Source organism: Ascaphus truei, chromosome 6 (genome assembly GCF_040206685.1).
Source record: "Ascaphus truei isolate aAscTru1 chromosome 6, aAscTru1.hap1, whole genome shotgun sequence".
NCBI lineage: Eukaryota > Metazoa > Chordata > Amphibia > Anura > Ascaphidae > Ascaphus > Ascaphus truei.
Genome location: NC_134488.1, coordinates 113088314 through 113112557, shown reverse-complemented (window position 1 = coordinate 113112557; position 24244 = coordinate 113088314). Strand labels below are relative to the sequence as shown.

At 48.4% G+C, this 24244-nt stretch overlaps 1 protein-coding gene across 1 annotated transcript in view; it reads right to left on the bottom strand.

Annotated features, from left to right (window-relative positions):
- The window catches only part of LACTBL1 (lactamase beta like 1), a 38367-nt gene extending 14761 nt beyond the window's left edge, over window positions 1-23606 (bottom strand). The window contains 5 exon segments of the mRNA XM_075605795.1: window positions 6955-7112; window positions 7881-7990; window positions 13574-13718; window positions 22340-22419; window positions 23394-23606. Coding sequence (XP_075461910.1) covers window positions 6955-7112; window positions 7881-7990; window positions 13574-13718; window positions 22340-22360 — 434 coding nt within the window. The 5' untranslated portion in view covers window positions 22361-22419; window positions 23394-23606.
- Window positions 23607-24244: the final 638 nt, after the last annotated feature.

The window sequence follows — 24244 nt, the reverse complement described above, 5'->3', positions numbered from 1 at the left end:
CAGGGCGCCGCGGCGCACAGTTTGGGAAACACTGTATTAGGGCATTGGTGTTGGACGCAGGCCAATGAGAGGTGTGCGGGGGCGGGCATTGGACGCAGGCCAATGAGAGTCAGTGAGGGGTGGGACGCAGGCCAATGAGAGGTGTGCAGGGGCGGGCATTGGACGCAGGCCAATGAGAGTCAGTGAGGGGTGGGACAGTGTGGCATTGGTGTTGGACGTAGGCCAATGAGAGGTGTGCGGGGGCGGGCATGGCCTGAGCCGGAGTGACAGGGCCAAGGTCCAATGCGATTGACCCTTGGGACGCAGACATACAGTGATTTCACAAATATATAGTAGATGTGTGTGTGTGTGTGAATATATTTATCAAAGTTGCACAATGTTAATAATTTTTTCTCACATGTCTTTTTTTTTTAAATGTTTAAAATATTATATAATATACACACACACACACACACACAGCTACCAAGTGACAAACACACACAGGGATACCCGCCTCCCAAGCGCGCTTGCTGTCTCCTCTGCCAGGACAGCAAAAAGCTCCTGGTAGAGCGAGCGGCAGCAAGCAAGAGCGAGCAGCAGCACCTAAGCGCTTACTATGTCCCAGGCCGGAGGAACTATAGCCGCGTTGATTACAGATGCAGGGGCTTTGTGCATCTGTTCAGCCCGGCTCAGCGACGCTGAGCTGCCTACGCTGAGAGAGGGAGGCCCGGCGCTCACGCTGGAGGAGCAGCACCGGGAGACAGATGTCTCCCAGCAGCACTGCAGCGTCACCCCCCCCCCCCTCCCTCCCCGCAGCACACCGGCCCTCCCCCCACGTGGCACAGGCCCCCGCAGCACTGACCTCCCCCGTGCAGGGACCGGGCCATTCAGCCATACCCTCCCCCACCCCCCCGTATCTGTGTGTATTTATTTGTGTGTGTGTGTGTATCTGCATCAGTGTGTGTATCTGTGTGTATTTATTTGTGTGTGTGTGTGTGTATTTATTTGTGTGTGTGTGTATTTGTGTGTGTGTGTGTGTGTGTATTTATGTGTGTATTTATTTGTGTGTGTCTGAGAGAGAGAGTGAGGTCAGAGAGAGAGAGAGAGAGTGAGGTCAGAGAGAGAGAGAGAGAGTGAGGTCAGAGAGAGAGAGAGAATGAGGTCATAGAGAGTGAGGTCAGAGAGAGAGAGAGAGAGTGGGGTCAGAGAGAGAGTGAGAGAGTGAGGTCAGAGAGAGAGAGAGAGTGAGGTCAGAGAGAGAGAGAGTGAGGTCAGAGAGACAGAGAGTGAGGTCAGAGAGAGAGAGAGTGAAGTCAGAGAGAGAGAGAGTGAGGTCAGGGAGAGAGAGAGTGAGGTCAGAGAGAGAGTGAGGTCAGAGAGAGAGAGAGAGAGAGATAGAGTGAGGTCAGAGAGAGAGAGAGAGAGAGAGAGAGAGTGAGGTCAGAGAGAGAGAGAGTGAGGTCAGAGAGAGAGAGAGTGAGGTCAGAGAGAGAGAGAGAGTGAGGTCAGAGAGAGAGAGAGAGAGAGAGTGAGGTCAGAGAGAGAGAGTGAGGTCAGAGAGAGAGAGAGAGAGAGAGTGAGGTCAGAGAGAGAGAGTGAGGTCAGAGAGAGAGAGAGTGAGGTCAGAGAGAGAGAGAGAGTGAGGTCAGAGAGAGAGAGAGTGAGGTCAGAGAGAGAGAGTGTGAGGTCAGAGAGAGAGGGAGGTCAGAGAGAATGTGAGGTCAGAGAGAGTGTGAGGTCAGAGAGAGTGTGAGGTCAGAGAGAGTGTGAGGTCAGAGAGAGAGAGAGTGTGAGGTCAGAGAGAGTGTGAGGTCAGAGAGAGAGAGAGAGAGAGAGAGAGGGAGGTCAGAGAGAATGTGAGGTCAGAGAGAGAGAGAGTGTGAGGTCAGAGAGAGAGAGTTCTGAGAGAGAGAGTGAGGAGAGAGAGTGAGGTCAGAGAGAGAGTGCGGTCAGAGAGAGGTCAGAGAGAGAGAGAGTTAGAGTGTGTGAGAGAGAGTGAGAGTGTCTGAGAGAGACACCAACTGCGCACTGCAACTGTTAGGTATGTTTGTACACCTATGTATGTATGTACACCTTTATTTTTACTTTGGGCGCCGCATAAAAATCCTGATCGCCTTGGGGAGCCTTGAAAAAATTCTGATTGCCTTGGGGAGCCTTGAACCGAAAAAGTTTGGGAACCACTGCCCTAATACTTCCACACTGTCCCACCCCTCACTGAGTTTTGGGAACGCTTTGCTTTTGCAACACCTAATCCTCTAATCCTCAACCTGCTCTGGGGCCACGCTTCACAGCTATCAAAACCTTCACGTCTGCTACCACAGACTGCCGAATCAGGTACAGAATCTACACACAACGCACAAACACAGCACACACACACATTCACACAACACCAAACACTGCAGACTGCCTCTTCAAACCCCCCCTCCCCTCCACGCCACACATCTCCCTCCCGCAACCGGACCGCGAGGCCGCGGCCTCCACTCACACACCATGGCAACGATGTCCCTCCCCCTATCCCGCCACCTCACACAGTGTAGCTCCCGCGAACCGCACAGCACGCCTCATCTCCTGCACCTCACACAGCTCCCTACCGCAACCAGACCGCGAGGCCCCCTACCCCGCTACACCATGCCACCAATGTCCCTCCCCCTATCCCGCTAGCTCACACAGTGTAGCTCCCGCGAACCGCACAGCACGCCTCATATCTCCTGCACCTCACACATCTCCCTACCGCAACCAGACCGGAAGGCCCCCTACCCCGCTACACCATGCCACCAATGTCCCTCCCCCTATCCCGCTAGCTCACACACTGTAGCTCCCGCGAACCGCACAGCACGCCTCACATCTCCTGCACCTCACACAGCTCCCTACCGCAACCAGACCGCGAGGCCCCGTACCCCGCTACACCATGCCACCAATGTCCCTCCCCTATCCCGCTACCTCACACAGTGTAGCTCCCGCTACACACCACTCCCTCCCGCTACACACCACTCCCTCCCGCTCCATTCCCTCCCCGGCGGGGGAACAGGCAGGCTGCCACGCGGTGCCTAAGATGGCGGACCCCCTTCCTCCCTCGCGCTACATTCCCTCCCGCTCCACTCACCTCCCTCCCGCTCCATTCCCTCCCGCTCCATTCCCTCCCGCTCCATTCCCTCCCGCTCCACTCAGCTCCCTCCCCGGCGTGGGAACAGGCTGCCACGCGGCGCGTAAGATGGCGGACCCCCTTCCTCCCTCGCGGCGCCGAGTGAGAAGATGGCGGCGGCCGGAAGTACAGGTAGGTGTCGCGCGTGTGTGTGTGTGTGTGTGTGTGTGTGTGTGTGTGTGTGTGTGTGTGTGTGTGTGTGTGTGTGTGTGTGTGTGTGTGTGTGACACTGCCCCCCCTCCTGTCCACTGCCCCCCCTCCTGTCCACTGCCCCCCCTCCTGTCCACTGCCCCCCCTCCTCCTGTCCACTTCCCCCCTCCTCTTGTCCACTGCCCCCCCCCCTCCTGTCCACAGCCCCCCCCTTCCTGTCCACAGCCCCCCCCTCCTGTCCACAGCCCCCCCCCCCTCCTGTCCACAGCCCCACCCCTCCTGTCCACTGCCCCCCCTCTCCTGTCCACTGCCCCCCTCTCCTGTCCACAGCCCCCCCCTCCTGTCCACTGCCCCCCCCCTCCTGTCCACTGCCCCCCCTCTCCTGTCCACTGCCCCCCCTCTCCTGTCCACTGCCCCCCCTCTCCTGTCCACTGCCCCCCCTCTCCTGTCCACTGCCCCCCCTCTCCTGTCCACTGCCCCCCCTCTCCTGTCCACTGCCCCCCCCCCCTCCTGTCCACTGCCCCCCCCCTCCTGTCCACTGTCCACCCCCTCCTGTCCACTGTCCACCCCCTCCTGTCCACTGTCCACTGTCCACTGCCCCCCCCCTCCTGTCCACTGTCCACCCCCCCCCTGTCCACTGTCCACTGCCCCCCCCTCCTGTCCACTGCCCCCCCTCCTGTCCACTGCCCCCCTACTGTCCACTGCCCCCCCCCTCCTGTCCACTGCCCCCCCCTCCTGTCCACTGCCCCCCCCCTCCTGTCCACTGCCCCCCCCCTCCTGTCCACTGCCCCCCCCCTCCTGTCCACTGCCCCCCCCTCCTGTCCACTGCCCCCCCCTCCTGTCCACTGCCCCCCCCTCCTGTCCACTGCCCCCCCCCTCCTGTCCACTGCCCCCCCCCTCCTGTCCACTGCCCCCCCCCTCCTGTCCACTGCCCCCCCCTCCTGTCCACTGCCCCCCCTCCTGTCCACTGCCCCCCCCTCCTGTCCACTGCCCCCCCTCCTGTCCACTGCCCCCCCCCTCCTGTCCACTGCATCCCCCTCCTGTCTACTGCCCCCCCCCTCCTGTCCACTGCCCCCCCCTCCTGTCCACTGCCCCCCCCTCCTGTCCACTGCCCCCCCCTCCTGTCCACTGCCCCCCCCTCCTGTCCACTGCATCCCCCTCCTGTCCACTGCCCCCCCCTCCTGTCCACTGCCCCCCCTTCCTGTCCACTGCCCCCCCCTCCCCCTTCCCACCGCCTCCCCTCCTCCCCCCTTCCCACCGCCTCCCCCCCCCTTCCCACCGCCTCCCCTCCCCCCTTCCCACCGCCCCCCCCCTTCCCACCGCCCCCCCCCACCGCCCCTTCCCACCGCCCCCCCCCTTCCCACCGCCCCTTCCCACCGCCCCCCCCCTTCCCACCGCACCTTCCCACCGCCTCCCTTCCCACCGCCTCCCTTCCCACCGCCTCCCCACCGCCTCCCCACCCCCTTCCCACCGCCTCCCCCCCCTTCCCACCGCCTCCCCCCTCCTTCCCACCGCCTCCCCCCCCTTCCCACCGCCTCCCCCCCCCCTTCCCACCGCCTCCCCCCCCCCTTCCCACCGCCTCCCCCCCCCCTTCCCCCTCTGCTCCCCTTTCCCCCCCCCTCCGCTCCCCTTTCCCCCCCCTCCGCTCCCCTTTCCCCCCCCTCCGCTCCCCTTTCCCCCCCTCCGCTCCCCTTTCCCCCCCTCCTCTCCCCTTTCCCCCCCCCTCCGCTCCCTTTTCCCCCCCCCTCCGCTTCCCTCCACCCCCCCCTCCCCTCCCCTCCACCCCTGCACCCCCCTCCCCTCCACCCCCTCCCCTCCCACCCCCTCCCACCCCTTCCCCCCCCCTCCCACCCCCTCCCACCCCTTCCCCCCCTCCTCTAACCCTTCCCCCCCCCGCTCCTCTAACCCTTCCCCCCCCCCGCTCCTCTAACCCTTCCCCCCTCCTCTAACCCTTCCCCCCTCCTCTAACCCTTCCCCCCTCCTCCACCCCTTGCCCCCCTCCTCCACCCCTTGCCCCCCTCCACCACCCCTTGCCCCCCTCCACCACCCCTTGCCCCCCTACACCACCCCCTCCTCCCCTTCCCGCCGCCCTTCGCCTTCCTGCCCGCCTTACCGCCTCCCCACCCCCGCCTCTACCTTTCACCCGCCCTTACTCCGGCCGCCTCTGCCTTTCACCCACCGCCTCACAGCCGCTGCACGCACTCAACAGACACCCGCCACACTCGACACATACCTGCCGCCACACACACCTGCTGCCTCCCGCCCCTACGCACCGACATCACTGTCCCACCGCCTCACACCCTAGCAGGACCCCCACGCACAGACAGCACTCACAACCCACGCGCCACCCGCCGCCTCACACCCTAGCAGGATCCCCACTCACAGACAGCACTCACAACCCACGCGCCACCCGCCGCCTCACACCCTAGCAGGACCCCCACTCACAGACAGCACTCACAACCCACGCGCCACCCGCCGCCTCACACCCTAGCAGGACCCACACTCACAGACAGCACTCACAACCCACGCACCACCCGCCGCCTCACACCCTAGCAGGACCCCCACTCGCAGACAGCACTCACAACCCACGCGCCACCCGCCGCCTCACACCCTAGCAGGACACACGCCTCACATTTTTACATCACTTATGGCACCAAAATATACATTGTACTGTGGTGTGGTTACAATAAACCATTTTTATACAACATCGTATTACATTTTCTTCCATCTTTCTTTTCAATATTATTATCCAACCTTTACAACAAATACTCACCTATTGTTCCACAATTTATAAATAATACTACCTATTACGCATTTACATCCCGGGCAACGCCGGGTCTCTCAGCTAGTTGTACATGAAGGGGCAGCAGGTTAATGTATGGCACAGGAATGAAAGAACATTATTTGTTTCCCCTAAACAGTTACATATTGGTTTCAGTGATCACTTCTGTTTTGACAATGACTTATGAGAAATAACCTCACATCAGTTGGAAAAATAGCTATTAGAATAATCCTAAATCATATTAGAATGGAAAGCAAGGTCTCCGAAGGATCCACTGGCAAGAGCCTCTTAATTTGTAGGATCAATGGAAGTACACAGGTCATCGTTTATTAACCTTGATACGGTTACTGAAAAGCATTTTTAAGGAGTATTTAGATGGTTCAGACGGGCTGGCGCAGTGAGACAGCCAACAAGCAGTATCTACTTAGCGCAGGGGTGGACAACTCCTGTCCTCAAGGGCCACCAACAGGCCAGGTATTAGGGATATCCCTGCTTCAGCACAGGTGGTTCAATCAGCCTGTTAGTCATTTTGATTGAGCCATCTGTGCTTGTGGCCCTTGAGGACAGGAATCGGCCACCCCTGGCTTGGTGTATTGTCCATCATTAATAATAGACTGGGCATTGTTTATTTTCCCCAACTCACCTGTATCTGTGCGACCTCCAATTACAGTTTCCACCACACAAACCACACCAAGTATTTGGAACACAGTTCGGGAGTCAGGACTCATTTACTTTTTGAATGCTTATGGGGTTTGTACCATGAAGGACCCTATGATATCCCATTAAAATCCTGCAGGCATTCATTACTGTGCACTACAAAAATCCAATCCCAGCAACAGCAACAACAAAAACAGCTAAATAACCTTCATTTTTCAGGGAATGTGCCCATTGACAGCCTTACCGGTATATAGTGTACTCATTTGGGGAGGGTGACATAGGGTCTGATCCATTTCTCCTTCCAAAGTTTCCAGTCCACAGCACTGTGTCATTATAAGTGACAATTGCTGATATGGCAGGCAGTCCTGGTGTGCGGATTTTATGCCTTAAATGTGCGTCCACCTTGAGTAAGAGAGAGGCACAGAAAATATTGAAGTTCAACGGCAGTGGAAAAAACAAGGTCCCTAGTTCTTCCTTCAAGAAATATTGGATTTATTGGGGTGGCAGCAGAGTAACTGAAAATGGGGAGATCAAGTCTGGGGCAGAAATGTAATGTATATGGGATGTGTTTAAGTACATGTTTTTGCCTTCTCATTGGTAACACCAGCTGAAATGCTCATGCCCTTTTAGACGGACACAAAAAATGCATGGCATCCATAACATCTGGATTACATGCCAAGTGAGAAGCTGGAAAGCGTTGCTCACACTTCTAACATGGTAAGTGCACATCCAATACTTCAGATGAGTACAACTATTGGGGTTATTCAATAACTGCGGCACTGCTGACTGAAATCAATGGGAGCTGCCCCCCCCCCCCCCAATAGCAATGCTTCAGTTTTAATAATATTTAAGAAGTTGACTCAGTTGGCCAGATACTATCAAGGTAGCAAATGTATTCAGAACCAGAATCTTTCTTTTATTCTCTGTCCTGTAGGGCACCGGCTGAATTTTTTCATTTTCATTTTCATTTGAAGGTACACACCGATGTAATAGGTTTCCTATTCTTCTAATGGTCTGATTTATAGTCTTGACTATACAGATCAAGCTGAAATTTTAAACCCTGTTAGCTGTGTACATACAAAATGTGAAAAGCATCATACACTTCTGCCACATGAGTTCTAACATCATTCAATTAAAAGCACAGTCAGGGACAGTGCCAACTGATCTGACCTTTTCCAGGGCCTCTTTCAATATGGGTATTGGATGGTCCAGTGGAACAGGCTCTGGGTAGCGTGGGCACATCGGGACTACATCAGGAACCATCTCCTTTACTAACGGACCTGAAAGAGATCCCCAAATAAAATCCACATTTTTCCACTGCATTATTGAAACAACGGAAATAAGAACACACAAAAAGCAGAAATCCAGTTTCCCTGTTTAGCAATAGTTTAGGTCAGATTTGCATTTCTTTCATGTAAGATTCTTTCTCTGAGATTTGCAACCCTGAAGGTATATTTTCTCCTCACATAAGTGAGGCCCATTACTTACAAAATAAATCCTCCATTTACCACGGGATACACTCATTACATCACTAGCAAAGAGCTAAATAATAGTATAAAATTGGAATGTCAGAATCAGTTCATGTTCAGCCGAGCAGATGAACTCAGTACATCAGTACAGGCTTATATGTTACTTCCTCCATGACTGTGGACAATAGCTATTCAGATAAGGTTAATATATATATTTATATATATATAGAGAGAGAGAGAGAGAGAGAGAGATATCAGTACCGTGTTAGCCGAGCTTTATCATCTATTCATTTTTTATTTTATATATATTATTTATACTGTATATAGTTATGTGTATGACAGGTGCAAAGTGCTTGACTGCTCTACCAACAGCACAGTGCTGAACACAGTAACAGGTAGTATCTATTGCCACTCCCTGTGGACAAAGGAGACACAGTGGGGTTCTAGGACCCATAAGAGGAGTGATGTCTTTGTATCTGAACAGTGGCGCTACACAGGCAAGTAGGGGCTTGTGGGTGGGTCAGACCCACGAGGTGAGAGAATACACAAGACCTGTTTCCCCAGACCGGAGAAGGAGGCCTGTGTTATAGGTTCCTTTCAGAGGAACAATATCCCACCATCCCATATCTCAAATATTGCATGTCTGTATTATATATTATGAATCTAAAATATATTTTGTTATATGAAACAGTGGGAAAAGATGTTATTAAATACTTTTTTTGTTACAATCAAAAGCTACACTACCTAGAAATAGCAATTATATGTGACATACACAGTGTATGCAGTATTGTATACAGTATATCATAGATAAAGCACTAACAAGTTCCCGCCAAAAAATCTCATTATGTAGCCATGCCTGGTGGCTACCAGTCTTCCCTCCCTGTCATGTTAGTCCTGATAGATGCAGGCTGTGTCAGGCCCCCCTATCTTGGGTTTACCCCTCCTCTTGAAGCTTCCTTGAGTGGCAGGAGTGGAGGTGTGACAGGGTCTGTGGGTTGCCCAATCTGGGTGCAGACCTTGTGCCCTCCCCTAATGCACTAAGGAAGAGGGAGTTCTAAATTATAGTCAGTCTGAGTCTCCCCCCCTTTGGATACAGACGTGCCCTCAGCCCCTCAGGGGGCTGAAGAGAAACACTAGGCCTCAAGTCTGATAATGGGCCTAGGTACCATCCAGAAGGTCTGGGACCTGAGACAAAAGAATTTACCTGCTTATTACCATCTGCAGTGGCTACAATAAAGAAGTTCCCGTTTTATATACCTCCTGCCTAAATCTACAGTCTATTGGGGGGAGAGTATGACAGATTGGTTCCACTGCGGGTACTGTCTTCAGCCAAGCTGGAGCCTGCAGTGGATGGAGGCGCTAGAACCAGAAACGAATGAAGCCTAAGACATCCAAAAGACTGTCCTGTTTTCCCCATAACATCGCGGAGCCTCAGCATTTCCTGGACACCAACAGGTACTTGCAAGATATCCCTGAAAGGGAGGGGGGGGGAGAGGGGGGGAAACAGCGCTACAATTATATGAGCATATGTTTTAAATATAAAATGTATATTCTACAAAAAGGCCTTCCTGCCACTCAGCTGTCTCCCCTACAATCTATCCTAAATGCTGCTTCTAGAATCACTTTACTCTCTCCTAAATCTGTATCTGCGTCTCTCCTGCTGAAATCCCTGTTCTGGCTTCCTATTAAATCCTGTATTACTTATAAAATGATCCTCCTCACTTTTAAGGTTATAAATTCTTCTGCCACTCCTTACATTTCAGTCCTGTCACGATATACAGAACTCCTTCTCAACTCTTGCGTTCTGCTCAAGGATGTCTTCTGTCTACCCCTTTTGTATCTAAAGCTCTCTCCTGTATTAAACATCTCTCAACACTGGAATCGCCATTCTTCTGTGTCTACGGATACCATCCTGCTGCCCTTCCCCCATCCAGTCCTATCTTCGGAGTTCCTGCAGTGGACGTCAAAATCCAAGAACTCCAATTACTTTGGAAGAGGATCCAGGCCAACCTGGTCAAAGCTGCCCTCCAGCAAAAGATCCAGGCGGATAAACGCGGACGACAACCTCCCCCATTTAAAGTGGGAGATCAAGTTTGGTTGGCTACAAGGAATATCCGGCTGAAACTGCACTCCTCCAAACTCGATCCCAAATTCAATGGACCTTACAAGATCCTGAAACAAGTCAACACAGAGGCGTATCAAATTGGACTACCCAGCTGGTTTAAAGATACCTCCAGTGTTCCATGTTTCCCTCCTCAAAAAATTAGTCCAGAACACTTTCTCTTCTTCCAGTTCCAATCCTCCTAGATCAATCTTGGTGGGTGGCCAGGAGGAGTTCGAGGTGCACCAGATACTGGATTCCCAAATATCCCGTGGCGGACTACAATACTTGGTCCAGTGGAAAGGATATGGCCCTGAGGAGAACCCAATGATTAAGTCCATTCCCCCAACCTAGTCCGGGCATTTCATCCCAAATTTCCAGCTAAGTTGGCTTAGATCGCCCGGAGGTCACTATCACGGGAGACAAGGACTTTTGACAATTATTTATATTTTGCAGTATTGCAGTATATTATATTGCAGTAAATTAAAGTATATTGCAGTAAATTAAAGTATATTGCAGTAAATTACAGTGTAATTTATTATATATATATATATATATATATATATATATATATTATATTGCAGTAAATTACAGTGTATCAAGAGACAAATAAACTTGCAGATTGGCTTTTTATGCTTGACAAATTTTTTGTTTTACAAAATGTTTGTGATTTTTTTTTGTGTGATAAAAGGGCACATTTTGCCAGGCTCGTGAACTTCACAACATTTTAAAACTTCATCTCTAATCAGCACATATAATATCGTGCGAGAAAGGGATCCAACTCTGTTATTTAAGCGAACACATTCTTAAAAAACCTATAAATGTTTCTTAAATATGAGAGTAGATACACACTGCACAGTCAATACTAATAAGGAACACCCGCAGCTGTCAATAAATGTGATGTAATGGTGATGTAGGTGCTCCCTAGGTAGGTATTTACTGTAGAACAACGAACAGAGAAAAGAAACCTAGTTTTGGGCACTCAGTACATCTAATGGGTGAGATATGAGAAAATTTAAACAAACTTTAATAAACCACTATTAAAATATTGGGGAATAAAACGAGTATTAAACACTTGGACCCTAAATTCTGAACATGTAATGCCAGGTTCTGGATCAACAATAAAGATGACAGGAGCACTCAAAGGGAGTGTCCTGCAATCAGGACAGGTGGATATGATGAAACACCTGTGAGAGTAACCAGAGGTGTAAAAACTCAACTGTTGTTGTAAGTATCAGAAGAAGATTTGGAAAACCGCTCAAGGCGGAACAATTTAAGACTGAGAAATATCCCTGAGACGATCCTCCCAGAAGCCCTGGAGTTTACATGGGGGCTCTTTAAATTCATTGCCCCAGATATACCAGAGGAAAAATTACTGTTGGACAGGGTGCATAGAGTGCTTGGGCCAAAACAATCAGACCCTAATAAGGCAAGGGATATCATCCGCAGGGTCCATTACTTCACAGTAAAAGGAAGGGCTTTTCTCAACATAACTTGGGTAGCGTATGAAGGTCACCAAATCCAGATCTACAACGATTTGGCGGCAACAACTTTACTAAAAAGAAAGGTGCTCAAGGAGATCACCAAAAGCTTGAGAGACAATCAGATCAGATACAAGTGGGGATTTCCATTTAAGCTAATAATATGGCACAATGGGACCACATTCACGGTAAAAAAAAATCTCAAAGAGGGTGAGAAAGCACCAAGAGACCTGGGGGTGAAAAATAGAACGAATTCCCCCCCAAGCGACCAAAAATTTGGACCACTCTGCCTTGAATCCTACATGGCAGACAAGAAAGACTTCAAAGACTGTTGAAGGATGACCTACACCACAGTGCAGGCGGAACAAGAAGATTATACTGATGCAGATACAAACGACTGAGGACTTTTATATTTCTCTGCCCAGGATGGGGTAGAGGTTTACCTACCTCGCCGGTCGTGAATTCGTAGATCGGATGTTCACAGTATCCCCACATTTCCCCTAGTGCCAGAGAGGACCAGGCACACATTTCTGGTTTAAGTGTTGTGTTAACCTTTTTCTTTTTGGGGTCCTTTTCCACCGAAATGTAACCTTTCTTCCAGAGGGAGTAAGGAACCCCACCCACAGAGGGTACTTTTCCCTCACTGGGCTCCTCTGTTCCATTATCACTGGAGAGATCCGACATGGATCCCATACTGGTTTACTATCCCATGTTTCTCTTTTCTGTTCCCCTCCCCCCCACGCCATGTTCTGACACGTTTAATACAGGGTGTTAAGCATAAAGGTTAAGATAAGATGCTGAAGTTATTGACGTTAAATGTAAAGGCGCTTAATAACCGCAAAAAACGCAGACTGGCCTTACAGGACTTCCAAAAATAAAATGTGTGTGTGTGTGTATGTGTATTTAGGGAGGGGGGCTTATTGTGTGTGTGTGTATTTGGGGACGGAAAGCTTATTGTGTGTGCGTATTTGGGGAGAGAGGCTTATTGCGTGTGTGTGTTTATGTATTTGGGAGGGGGGGTTATTTAGTGTGGGATGGGGGGGAGGGCCAGGATGAGAGGGGGAGTTTGAGAGAGAAGGGTGTAAGAGGGAGGGGGAGTGAGAAAGACAGAGACAGAGCGGGGGAAGGAAAGTGTGATGGGGGAAGGAGAGAGGGCGAGATGGTGTGTGAGAAGGATAGGGATTGAAAGAGAAAGCAGTGGGGGGTTCTCGCAAGGCTGCCAACATGTGGGTGGGGGTCCCTTGGCCGCGAGGAAACTGTCTGTGGCCATGCATACCACCAACAAGCTTTTGGCCTGGAAATGACCTTTTCCCCTGATTGAAATATTAGTGGTTGTACAGGTTAGACAGTCTTGTTTCAATAAATGTGTCTGTAATTTTCGTATACTTGAAACAAGGTCTCCCCCTTTATAGTCATAGTCCAATCATACATTTAACCTCTTACATCACATACTATTACTCCTATGAGTGAGGTCAATTGGTAAATAGTCCAATTAGTTAAATTAATCAGCACCTGTGCTATGAATTCCAATCACTGAGGACACTGGGAGGACATATGCCCTCCCAACATGTTTGACATCTGTTTGAAAGCCAAAAGCTGCTTAGCACTTTGACCTTGAAAATATGTTTAAATAGAACCCTTTGTTTGCTCTCCATAATGTACTTTTAACAATCACTTGCTCTCAGATTTCATTCTGTGGTTGACTATGTTTGGGGTTGATATGCAGCAGCTTAACCAAAATCTAATACCATATGTTTTACTGTAGAGTGTTCAGTAAAAGGTATAATTTCATTATTTTCATGTCATACATACTCGGCTCTTGCTTGGGAAGTTTATACTGCCAGAGGAAGCAGCTGGTCATAGCAATGGAGACCAAAAAGAAAAACAGCAGCCCAAGATGACTCCACTTCACCTCCATGCGAGATGCCCTATGAAGGCCTCTTCTCCTTGATGGTTGCTAGAGAAAAAAAAGAAATCAAATAGTTATGTCAAGAGATGTCTTGTCAACCTTGCAATACCTTAACACTATTGGAATATTTAGAAAACCAGTTCCATGTGTGGTAGGACACGACCCAATATTTACAACATTCCCAAATAATACTAATAGTTGTGGATCTATGTAGCCAATGAACATGGAGTTGAGATGCTAATAAAATAGAACTCTTGAATCTAGTGTGACTGCTATTGTAATAAATAGGTCCCCTGAAACTAGAGCTGTGTAAATGTGTCTGTAACAGGGACTTATCCCTGTTTAAATAAAGCAGCCTCAGAACTCTGGGAATCCAGCAAAGAGATAGTTAATTGCAGCCACTCAATTAACTGGTTTCCACCTGGACTAATGAAAGCTCAGTGAAAAGCCTCATGTGAGACACAGGAGAGAGATTCCTTAGCTCACATTTGGGCTGACATAAGGAGAAGAGGATGGGTGCAGTATTGCTCGCCATGGGCCTGTAGGACTGCAGGTCAGTTATTTATAAATGATCTGACCATTACATCATTTGTTCTAACTTTCACTCCAAGCATGCACCAATTTGCATCAATTTGCAATATTTCATATTCTATTTCCTTAAAAAATCCTCAGGAGGACACTCCCTCCCAAGACCCCTCTCCACATTTTTTACGAAACAGAATATCGTGCATTAAGAATATTGATTTTGATCATAGTGTACATGAGCAGGGAGTCTCCTGAGCCGAGCTCATCCTCTCTCTCTCCCTTTATCCTCTCACCCTCCCACCCCCCTCCCTTCATCCTCTCTCATCCCCCCTCCCTTCATTCTCTCTCATCCCCATCCCTTCATCCTCTCTCATCACCACTCCTTTCATGCTCTCTCAGCCCCTCTCTTCATCCTCTCTCATCCTCCCTCCCTTCATACTCTCTCACCCACTCCCTTCCTCTCTCATCCCCCCTCCCTTCATCCTCTCTTATCCCCCTCCCTTCATTCTCTCTCGTCCCCCCTCCCTTCATCCTCTCTCATCTCCCCTCTCTTCATCCTCCCTTCATCTTCTCTCATCCTCTCTCTCCCTTTATCCTCTCACCCTCCCACCCCCCTCCCTTCATCCTCTCACCCTCCCACCCCCCTCCCTTCATCCTCTCTCATCCCCCATCCCTTCATCCTCTCTCATCACCTCTCCCTTCATCCTCTCTCATCCCCCTCTCTTCATCCTCTCTCATCCCCCCTCCCTTCATCCTCTCTCATCACCTCTCCTTTCATCCTCTCTCATCCCCCTCTCTTCATCCTCTCTCATCCTCCCTCCCTTCATCGTCTCTCACCCCTCCCTTCCTCTCTCATCCCCCCTCCCTTCATTCTCTCTTATCCCCCTCCCTTCATCCTCTCTCATCCCCCCCCTTCATCCTCTCTCATCCCCCCTCCCTTCATCCTCTCTCATCCCCCTCCCAATCCACTCTCATCCCCACTCCCTTCATCCTCTCTCATCCCCACTCCATTCATCCTCTCTCATCCCCCTCCCTTCATCCTCTCTCATCCCTCCCGCCCTTCATCTTCTCTCATCCCCCTCCCTTCATCCTCTTTCATCCCCTCTCCCTTCATCCTCTCTCATCACCCTCCCTTCATCTTCTCTCACCCCCTCCCTTAATCCTCTCTCATCCCCCCTCCCTTCATCCTCTCTCGCCCCCACTCCCTTCATCCTCTCTCATCTCCCCTCTCTTCATCCTCTCTCATCCCCCTCCCTTCATCTTCTCTCATCCCCCCTCTCTTCATCCTCTCTCATCCCCCCTCTCTTTATCCTCTCTCATCGCCCCTCCCTTCATCCTCTCTCATTCCCCCTCCCTTCATCCTCTCTCATCCCCACTCCCTTCATCCTCTCTGATCCCCACTCCCTTCATCCTCTCTCATCCCCACTCCCTTCCTCCTCTCAACCCCTCTCCCCCTCATCTGTGTCATTATCACTCCCACAGGACAGCCAAAGAACACACATACACACACACACACCAGGACAAAACAGAACAAATAAACATAGGACACAGGCAGGACACACAGGACATAGCCTCCCCTCTCTCTGCTACATGTTTTTCCTCCGTTCTTTGGCCCCACCCCCCAGGCGCCTGCCATTTTCTCCTGATTGGCTTCTGCGGTGTAATGCAGCCAATCGGGATGGAGGAAACTACCCAGCTCCCTAGCAGCAGCAGCCCTGCTCTATCCCTTCTCAGGGGAAATCCCGCGATAGGTGACTAAGCCCAGAGAGATAGTACCGGACACATACATGTCCCCCCCCCCTCACCCCCTGCACGCATACATGTCGTCATCATCCCCGCACACACTGCACATGTCCGGTATTATCTCTCATTTTTAACCGGTTCAATACCGGACACCTGGCAACCCTAACTGAATGTATTATGATACTTTCATTGTCGCTTCATCGACATGGTAAAGTGAAATTCAAATCAGAAATGCCCGGCTTGCACAGTTGATTATAGATCATCAAATTCAAACCTCTAAGGGGCCCCCAATTACTTTCTCATCCAGGGCCCCAAGAACCCTAAGGCCAACCCTGCGTAAGTTTTCACTCTGCCTGCAGACACTTAATTTAAAAGATCTCTCCTTGCCCTTTTCAACGCTGTTTTTTTTTTTTTTTTTAAATTTCAATCCCGACATTCCTTTCAGGAGATATAAGCGTTTGAAATACTGTATTAAGTGTCTTGGAGGTCACAAACCTCTCCCTGGGGCTCGGTGCAGTCGGAGGTTACCAATTACCAAGGTAACCTCAGATACCAGTGGTTAAGAAAATCATGATTTTAGCCACTCACTTTTTTTTTTTTTTTTCATTTTTAAAGAACAGGACATGCTCAGGGGCAAGATGCTAAGTTTATGTGAGTTAAAACTCAGCTAGGCTTCTGGGGGGGGGAAATCTGCTTTAAAAGCATTCTCTGTATAAAAATGTTTGTTCCAAACTCCTTCAATGAGGGAGGGAGAGGCCTATATAATGCATATGTATGTATGTATAATTGTATTCATTTTGGGCCACAGTTCACGCAGCAATTTACAAACCATTACAAGGTAAATTAAGTACAAGCGGTGGGGATTAACTCGACAGGTAAATGACAACATAAGGCAAAGGGAGGCCCTGTCCTGAAGTGCTTACAATCTAAACATTGTTCTGGCCTAAGTTTAATAGGGCTTGAGGTGCACAAACTAGGAATCTTAACTTGTGACCAGGGGTGCTCAACTCCAGTCCTATAGCACAAACCCCCCCCCCCCACCCACCCCCCAACAGGTCAGGTTTTCAGGATATCCCAGCTTCAGCACAGGTGGCTCAATCAGAGGCTCAGTCAGACTGAGCCTCTGATTGAGCCACCTGTGCTGAAGCAGGGATAGAGAGCCTCATGCACTAAGCACCGAAAAGCCGTTTTTCGCCATTTTTCGGCAATAATGCGTTTGCGATTCAATAAGCGCTGATAAACTGCCGAAAACACCAAAAATCTGCATTTTTTTTTGCCGAAAAAACTTATCGGCAGCCGCGTGGCGATAAGCCCCGATAAGCCACTTTTCGGCACTCATCTGCACTTTTTGAAACCGGCTCAATTCTAGTAGCCCCGATCAGCTTTTCGCTGCTGATCGCCACTCCAGAATTGACATTTTCACGCCAATCCGTCCCGCCAACTAAAGTTGGCAAGTTGGTGGGGAGAAGGATCGGCACGGGCGGCGGACGGCACTTAGAAAATATTTTGGCCTTTTTCCTGCCTCAGATTGATGCCAGATTGATGTCTCCGGAGCTGATACCCATTAATACCAGCACCGGAGACCCCCGGCATGCATCCGAGGCAGGAAAAATGCATTTACAGCCCCCTTCATTACCTTAGCGGATAGCCGCTACGGTAATGAATTATTGTTTATTCATATGGGTGTTTTACTCATAGGGTAGATGTGCAGGGGGTCTCCGGAGGTCAACCGCTTTGGTTTTAGGTCCGGGGACCCCCTGCTTCCCGAGATACAGGCCCCTTTATGGGGTGCCGGTATCCCTCTGCTTTGTTTACAGCCCGTGGTCACGTGATCGGGACATTTAAATGTAGAGGGATACCGGCACCTCATAAAGGGGCCTGTATCTCGGGAAGCAGGGGGTCCCCGGACCTGAAACCAATGTGGTTCAGCTCCGGAGACCCCCTGCACATCTACACTATGCATAAAATGCTAGTACAAATAATTTTTAATTTGCCGATGTTTGCGCAGAGAGAGTGACGGATCTCTCTCTGCTGCAGGCTGATCTCGGCAGGGGACACCTTATCGGCAAGGTTAGCCACCGGCAACCTGCCATGTTTTGAAATGCTGCTCTCGCACGTATTCGCCAGGGATTTGAGCTTTCCTGCATACTGCAAGGGCAACACGCCAAAAACATGCCGAGTTTGAACCCTTGCCGAGAGTGCTTTTTCGGTGCTTAGTGCATGAGGCCCATGGCGGGGGGGGGGGTGTTGCGACTGGAGTGGAGCACCCCGGATTAGATTATGGGTCTTATTCTAGTAGCTCCGAATTTGTCATTGCCAAATCACACAATTTGGCATGTTCACAAGAAGCAAACATGTGAAAAAACGGTATTCTCTATTGCAAATCACATTTTCTAATCCACTTCTATAAAAAGTGACAATCCGCACTTGCTGAAGGAGTAGGGACTTCCTAACTTAATGGTATCTCCAGTTGTATACTGTATATGTCCCCTCATACCTCCCTCCAAATAAATTAGGGAGAGATGACTGTGCTGAAAAATGAACATACCTGAGGTGCCCTGGGAAGCTTGCTATTGTCTATACGAAGTATATTTAAATGAGTCACACATTCTAAAATATATCCTTAAGACCAATCCATTTAAACAACCTTGTGATGAAAGGGGTACTGGTGTTAGACCCAATAGGATTAGAACCCACAACCTTGCCATTGAGGGTAGCAGTTGCATATCTGTTGCAAATCTGAAAAGGGCTTACAGAATAGTAAAACATGTAAATTTGAGCTGCTTCAATAGGCCCATATGTCAGCAGAGTTATAACCGTTCCTGTAAAAGTTTGCATCACATACTGCCAGTCTTCTCAATTGTTTATTGAACACTGTGTGGAAGCCAGACAATGATGGGGCGTTGAATCTGTCAGCAGAAGCGGTGCAACCTTTCCTTCACACAATTTGCTCATCAAAAATCGCAAAAATTGCCAAAATAAACTGGCTGTCATTCCTTACTTATTAGTTCTGCTGATGCTCCACTGAATTATGGTTATGTTTACGAATGGAGCTCTAGCCCATCTTACCCCTCCCAATCGCAGATAGGGTCCCCTAAGGTGTTCTGGGGTCTGGCTAGGTGTCTCTGTGTGGTGCATACCTGCTGGCAACAGGAGGGTCTGAGTCTCCCGAGATGACATGGGGGATAACAGGAACAGGTTACTGTGGTGGATGCCTTCGTTCTGGTTCAAGGGTGCAGCGCCTCCAACTATAGTAAGCCCCAGGAATGCGGGGTGGAATCCTTACCACAGAGATTCCCCACAGAGATGAGAGATTCCAGTCTCACACAAGGATTATCTTTAAAAGCAGCAGTCTCTTTATTCTCTTGGGCAGCAGCAGCAGCAGCCGACAGGTACAGTTCATGCACAGTCTACTAACTGTTCTCCCTTGTGATGTTCCCTGCCACCACTCTGGACCGAAGGCATCCAGAGTGGGGCTAGCTCTTCCATCACCCCCTACGCAGGGTGAGAGGTATTTGGTTCCACCTTACTAACTATAGCTAGATCAGCTCTACTCATGAGCTGATCACTCCTCTCCTCCTAACTCACTATCACTACTGTCAGACTGACAGAACAGGCACACTAAATAGGAACTGCACTGCTCTTTTATGATCTCAGCAGGCACCGCCCCTATGTCTCTTGCTTTGATATAGGGTCAGGTGACCTACCTCCACCACTCAGGGCAGTGCTTGAAGTGGGGGAAACCCATGATAACTCCTGGCAACCTGCCTTACCAGGGATTATACCAGGAGGAGAATAGAACTATAGCCCCATTTCTTACTAGGGCTACAGAGCTATTTGCCAGGCTTATATTTTTTGTCAAAAAGCACAAACATTTAATATATTTCAGGTTGTAGGTGGTCCATTCAAGCACCACTTAGTAGAGAAGGCTCCAGCCAGTAAATTATTTTCCTATCTTTAGTTAGCATTTTTGCAGCCAGGTGCGTATCTAGCAGGGAACATTAAACAAGGGGTCTCAAACTCAGTCCTCAAGGGCCACAAACAGGCCAGCTTTTATGGATATCCCTGCTTCATAAAACCTGGCCTGTTGGTGGCCCTTAAGGACGGAGTTTGAGACCCCTGCATTAAACCATTGTAGAAGCAAAGTAGACAGTAAAGCAGTGATGGGCAACTTCAGTCCTCAAGGGCCACCAACAGGTCAGGTTTTCAGGTTATCCCTGCTTCAGCATAGGTGGATCAGTCTTCGACTGAGCCACTGATTGAGCCTCCTGTGCTGCAGCAGGGATATCCTTAAAACCTGATCTGTTGGTGACCCTTGAGGACCGGAGATTTCCACCCCTGCCATAAAGTCTTCTGTAAGTATTGTATGATGAAGGGGGTATCTAAAATACCATAGGAGACGATGATCCCAATAAACACAGATTGTATGGATAAGCATATATTTATATACTGCTTGCGGTTGCATGACGTTCCTTTGCATCATCTAATATTGGTTAATACAATATTGCGCTATACCTCCATATTGTGCTGTACAAATGTGAATGCCCCAAAAACACAAGGCTGCACTGGCGTTCAATTCTTGTTGTCCCCTACGACAGCACAGAGGTTCAAAGCCATTTCTGAGACAGCAACTTGTGCAGAGACTTTCTTTCTACCATTATAATAATAATAATAATAATTTTATTTCATATAGCGCTTTTCACTCAATGGGACTCAAAGCGCTTCACAATTACAGTACAACGCGCAGTACGCAGCATATAGGATTGTTACAGGCACGGTATTAATGTGCTTTCTTCTACTTGTTTTCCTTTTTTTTTTTAAACTACTTCCCTATTTCACTAAGACATCTCCAGCATGCATTTAAAAACCCTTCCAATCAAAATAGTAATGACAGTCTAATCCAGTAACATGGACCTCTGTACTTCTCTCTCAATCCAGAGAAAACATTAATCTCTTACCAGTTTAAACAAAGCGAGGACCACAGAGCCAGGAATAGTGCTTCCTTTCAGATTGTATTTCTGGTAAGAGGCTTGCGCTAGGTAAGGAGGCTCAGGGGACCTCACTGGGGTAAGGGCACCTTTTTCTCCTCAGATGCATCTTTCTTTGCTGCCGATGTCCCACAATGTGTTCTCTCTGTTCCCAAACCCTGTGACACCAGGCCTCATGCTGGGGATTTTCTCTGTTAAAACCAAGGGGAGGGCAGGTAATCCCTAATCTCTGCACTTCATTCACTTGGTGGATTTCCAGGGCTCATCCTGCCTGCCTATGTCAGTCTGTGGATTAACCCTGATACTGCTGCTGTTGGCTTCAGATCACTATCCTGCTACCCTTCAATAGCAACTGTGTCTAGGGTGTAGGCAGTAAAGTATGCCGTCTGCTGGTTACTATCACTATTAAGTAATACCACATTATTACTAAGGAATTGTATTATAGACTGTAATTTAAGTGCCATAAAGTTATAAGGATCACCAGCAAAGGGTTTAATGTAAGGTATTGAACTTTCTGATCATACAGTGGGATCTATGTACAAAAGTGTCCTAATTACAACATTTGGGCAAAACCCCAACAATGTTGCACAAACTCTATTGTGTATATCTTGTATTTTAATGTACTTTATTGAAGCAGGAGTGAAGTATAGATAACTTTGGCTCTGCCTATCCCAGTGATTTGCATAGAGCCAGGATTAATTTAAGGGCCCTTTATAGGTGCTTGAGAAGGATTAGGGGAGGGAGAAGGGTTGACCTGCCCGGAATAGGGAAGGAAACCCTGAAGGTGGAGTATTTGTAGACAGCATGGAGGGTTTCTGCCACCCACATAATCACAGGCTTTAACCTGTCAAATTAATTATATTTAGATTGTTCACTAGCGGATTAATATATTTTGCTAAATCTGATGCTGTTTTTTTGCCCTACGGTATGGGACACTTTTACAAATAGGCATCACAATCTGTTGCAGTGCTGGTGGAAATCAGCAGAGAAGGACAGAATATATGGAGATCACCTTGATTTAGAAAACCAAGGGCAGACTGAACCACGGGAAGGTGGAATGGGGAAGGGGTGAGAGTCATATTTAGTAGAGTACCCATTTTGACTTGTATACCTCCAAAAACAGAAACACATGGGAGATACCTGAGATACCTGAGAAATATTCACATTAGCCTATTTCCAAAGGTATCTCTGGTATGTTAACAGGTATCTCTTCACTTGTTTGGTTTTTGGGGGTATACAAGTAAAAATGTATACTAAAAAATTCAAGTTATAAAAAAAAAAATGTATACTAAATAGGATTCTCTCCCCATCCCACTCGGCTCAGCCTGCCTATATGACATTGCAGCAGTTCCCGTCAGATACACACAAGAATTTAAACTGGCCATCTAAATACTAATGAATGCAAAATCTCACCTGGACAGGTAAGCCATCCATGCCGCGGTTACAAGTCCTTCCAGAACATTAGCTTCAAGGATTGTGGGAGCAACTGGGTCCTGTAAACCAAAAGATATTGAAATGGATTGGAATGGAAGATTGTTCCTTAACAATTTTCGACTGCGCCACTGATTGAGCCACCTGTGCTGAAGCAGGGATATCCTGAAAACCTGACCTTTTGGTAGCTCTTCAGAACTGGAGTCGACTACCCCTGGTTAAGAGCAACAGCATCAGTAGCTCTCAAAAGTCCAGTGAAGCATTAAACGAGAGTTGTAAAGATTACAAGAGATTATGTCAAATGAAACAACAGTTGGCAAGAACCATCATAAGACTGGTTAAAAAGCAACTCACGGATTTTGTGCACAATGAATAAATATTTAATCAGACCTCAGTAACTACTGTATACAGTATATCAAACCATTACACCAGCTCCTAGAAGTAGAAGGGCGATGCTGTCATATTCTGACAACAAATAATATAGTGTTGCCTAAATGTTATTCATTTCTGCAAAGCAAGAGATTTGAAGGTATTGGAATCCTTATTTTATCTTGTAAGGTGGAGGAGTTAGATGCAGTAATGACAAGATGCTATATTAGTTTCAGCTACATTTAGAGTTCAATACAAAAATAATATAGCACTTATTCTACAATGCTTCCAAAATGGAATTTTGTAGACGTTGAGATCCCTGTAAATCCGTTGCGGAGGTTGCAGCGCCTTTTAGTGTGTTTTAACCTATTTTTGCAGCTCACATTTGCCTTAATTCTCTCCTGATATTTATAAAGAACACTCACTCGATGTGAGTCTTACTCCCTGAGAGGTACTCTCACTGATTGTCTCGGTGGCATCATAGACTTAAACTGAATCTTTCAACTTATTTTTACAATACATTTTTTTTTCAGTCTCGCAAATCTCACTTATTTGGGTCACTTGAAGTCTTGCTGTGCTCTAACCGTTAGAATGTGCCAGTGCATGTCTGCCCTGCAGAAGTTCTGCTTCAAAATCTGTTCTGCTGTAAGAAACTATTCTTCCTTACCTCTCTTTCTCTGCTCCCCTTCTGGATGGCTCCAGGGGTGTTTACTGTGCTGTACTGATGCAAACCATACAGCTTTTATTTCCAACCTCTGATTGAAGATTATTCCTTCCTTCTTCCCTCCCCTTGCTTTGTATATAAGTAACATCAGATGAGGGAGCCAGACAAATTCCAGCGAGAGGCACAGGATCCTAAACTAGGAGATCGCTGTATATTGCACATCTGCTCTGTTTGACCCTGTTAGGTCCCATATGGAACGTCATTTGTCAGAAGTCACAGAGAGACGCAGTTTCACCAGTAGTCCGTGTCTTGACTCTTGGGACTTTAACTTGCCCTTGGCATTAACATGCTGCAATACAAATAGTGTTCTAAGTTTTTGTTTTATTTGTTAAAAATACATTTTAAAAAATACGGGAATATTTCTGTGTTTATTTTCCAAGCATTCAAATCTGGAGGAAATCTGGTTGAAAAATAAATAAATAAATGGAAAGCGGGGAAAATCAGGAATTTTGTTTTATTGTACTTACACATTTTACTACAGTACATGCGGATATTTGTGTAAACTGAACATTGTCCCCTTCTTTTAAATGAAGTTATTGATTTTTTGCTTATTTGTACTACAGCAAGAAGACGGTGACTTGAGCCAATCAAAGCGCGGTGTTAGTTGATTTGCCGCCCTCCACCCTTTGTCTGTTCCGCGTTTTACAGGAACCGCTTTAATCTCACAGCTGCAGGACGCCCAACAACCGTGGAACGCGTTGGAGTCTAACAAAAATAAGTACCCAGAAAAATATTTTGTGAATTGATGAAAGGGTGTACATCAGTAAAAACTGAATTATATATTATTATAATAA